Source organism: Uloborus diversus, chromosome 2 (genome assembly GCF_026930045.1).
Source record: "Uloborus diversus isolate 005 chromosome 2, Udiv.v.3.1, whole genome shotgun sequence".
Classification (NCBI taxonomy): Eukaryota; Metazoa; Arthropoda; class Arachnida; order Araneae; family Uloboridae; genus Uloborus; species Uloborus diversus.
This window is the reverse complement of record NC_072732.1, coordinates 165,829,211-165,831,729: the sequence shown is the minus strand read 5'-3', so window position 1 is coordinate 165,831,729 and position 2,519 is coordinate 165,829,211. Positions and strand designations below refer to the sequence as shown.

General features: G+C 33.0%; 1 protein-coding gene across 1 annotated transcript; it reads left to right on the top strand.

Moving 5' to 3' along the window:
• The first annotated feature begins 1,355 nt into the window (after window positions 1-1,355).
• On the top strand, window positions 1,356-1,940 carry LOC129216646 (E3 ubiquitin-protein ligase makorin-2-like). Its single transcript, XM_054850862.1, has one exon. The coding sequence runs from the start codon at window positions 1,356-1,358 to the stop codon at window positions 1,938-1,940; it is 585 nt and encodes a 194-aa protein (XP_054706837.1).
• The last annotated feature ends 579 nt before the right edge of the window (window positions 1,941-2,519 follow it).

Genomic DNA, 2,519 nt, shown 5'->3' with positions numbered 1-2,519 from the left:
CATTAAACAAAACAACGAATCACGCGGATTAGCTTCACGAACCGGATGCGGCCCACGGGTCGTAAGTTAGGCACCATTGCATTAAGTGATGAAGGAAAGAAAACTTAAAAGTTTATAATATATGTACGCCAAATTTGTAAGAAAATTTAATGAGAAAAAACTGACTTCCGAATTAGACTCATTGCTTACAAGTTATTCAAAAATAAATAAACAAAATCAAAACTTACAAAATTAGTTTCAAGCATTAAAAAGTTTCGCAAAAGAAAAATTTGACAATGGAAAGATCAAAATATTTTTTATTTAAACTTTTTATTACGCAGGATATTTCTGGTTGACTTAACTACGTGTAAGATTTGCTTTAAAACTGAAAGTAAATAATTGAAGTTTAGAAATAGAGTTAAATTACGTGTTATTATATGCAATCTATCGGAAATAAATAAATTTATTTGCGTCGAGAAGTAACTGGAAATAACTAACGCAGCGTAGCACAAATTTACAGAATACTGCATTTACGTGCTTCGAGGTTTCAAGGAACCCATTTTTCAATGCAAAAGTGTGAGCTTTTTTAATGTAAAGACATCCGGTAAAAGCTAAAAACATTCACCGGATGTCTTTACGCCCAAAAAGCACACAATTTTGCATTGAAAAAAAGTTCCTTGAAACCCCTAAACACATGCACGCAGCAATCGGTTTCCTTTTGCTATCAAACCTTGGCTATCTACTGTCGTACCGAAGTTATTCTTTCCCCTTTTACTGTGGAAAACTTGACTACAAGTGCTGATTTTCTGACTAGTTTAACGTTTCATAAAATCACTTTCTTGAAGTACACTTGTGATGTCTTTCATTTAATGAGAATGTTTTGGACTCATTGCGAAATAATATTCTCCGAAATATGCAGTCATCTTTCCCAAGGATATAGTATGCATTCCATTGCAAAACGAGGCATTTTATTTTAGCAAAACTCCATGATCACGCATAATTTATTCAAGAAGCCTCATAAATTATGTTGAATGATAAATGCGATACATTTTTTATTTGTGTGCTATCAAAAAATGCGAATGCAAAATTAAAGGGAACGCTGCATGCTAGATATCTTTAAGTTGGCAAGAGAGATTTAATTCCATTACAGGAAATTATTATTTCGGTGTTCTTTTTAAATGTAGTTTTTGATGGATTATGGTAATCAAGGGGTTCACTTCAGTGTCTATTCTTGCAAAAGCAGTGTCTGTTGTCAGCTTGAACTTTAATGGTCTCATGAAACTCTGATTGAATTCATTCAACTGCGATATTCAACTCTTTATCATAATAGTTTGAAGTAAAAATAGTTCATTTAGCAAAAATATTTTATTCTTGAAATGGAACCCAACAGAGTTAAGAAAACTGAAAGAAATGGTGTTGAATATGAAGAAAAACATTTATCATACTTGAAAATCAAGAATTCACGTAAAAGTTCGACTTGGGAAATGTGTAATTTGTGCAAAGAATTCGTTTCCAGAAAGGACAGCTTTGAATCCACCCGGTTTGGTATCCTGGATAGCTGTGATCATATCTTCTGTTTGTCCTGCATTAGAAATTACCGAGAAACAATACACCGATCAGTCTTCAAGAACAACAAAGGAAACTGCAGAGAAGATCCACCAACTCCAATTATTTGTCCAGTTTGCAAAGTAAGCTCTGTTTACATCATGAGCAGCCGTACGTGGATTCGTGGTCCATCGAAGAAAGCTAAATTGGTGAAAAAGTTCAAAGAATCGGTAAAAACGATTCCTTGTGAATATATTAAATGTGGACAAGGAACCTGCTTGGCTTTTACATGCTACACGAGAGCATTTGAGACAGATTCAGTGGTAAGTCATGGTGTGCTCTGTAAGGCATTACAACGGATGGAAATAAGATGTTTTACTGTTCCTAAATATTTCATCACCAATAAGGCTTTATAGAAAATTTAAACCAGGATAGGCCAGGCTCTTCGAAACTTCAACCTGAATGATTGGGAAGAATATCCAGAGTTTAATGCGATCTTTTATAATAAGCTGTGAGTATGAACTATAAAAATTAAAAAAAAATCACTGATATAAATCAATTCATATTTAAATACCTAACTAATTTACTATATTATCTACTGTTCGGGATCGTTTTCACTCCCAGTGCGTAAAAATTCGCTCATTGTAAAATGGCCAAAGTATGAGTCATTAATAAGCTCAATTGGGAAAAATTGAAGGTTCCCAGAAGCATTAAAAAGACAATATATTGCACGTAAAAGTTGCATGTTACAATAGTTTAGTTGCAATTTTGTGAAAGTTGTTAAGCATTAAAGACATATAAAGGATTTTAGAATGTTGCTTGAAAAGGAGAAATATTTACGCTATTTTTAAGACTGCAATTTATTAATGTATTCTTTTTAATGATACACCGCAATTTAAAAGCTTTTCTACATGTCAAATAACTGCTCTAAAATGCAGGTACTTGGCATATTTGAAGACTAAATGCACAATTTGACAACTGTCTTCATATGGTTG

Excerpts from the sequence above, each read along its gene's own strand:
- LOC129216646 (XM_054850862.1), top strand. The coding sequence starts at position 1,356 with ATGGAACCCAACAGAGTTAAGAAAACTGAAAGAAATGGTGTTGAATAT.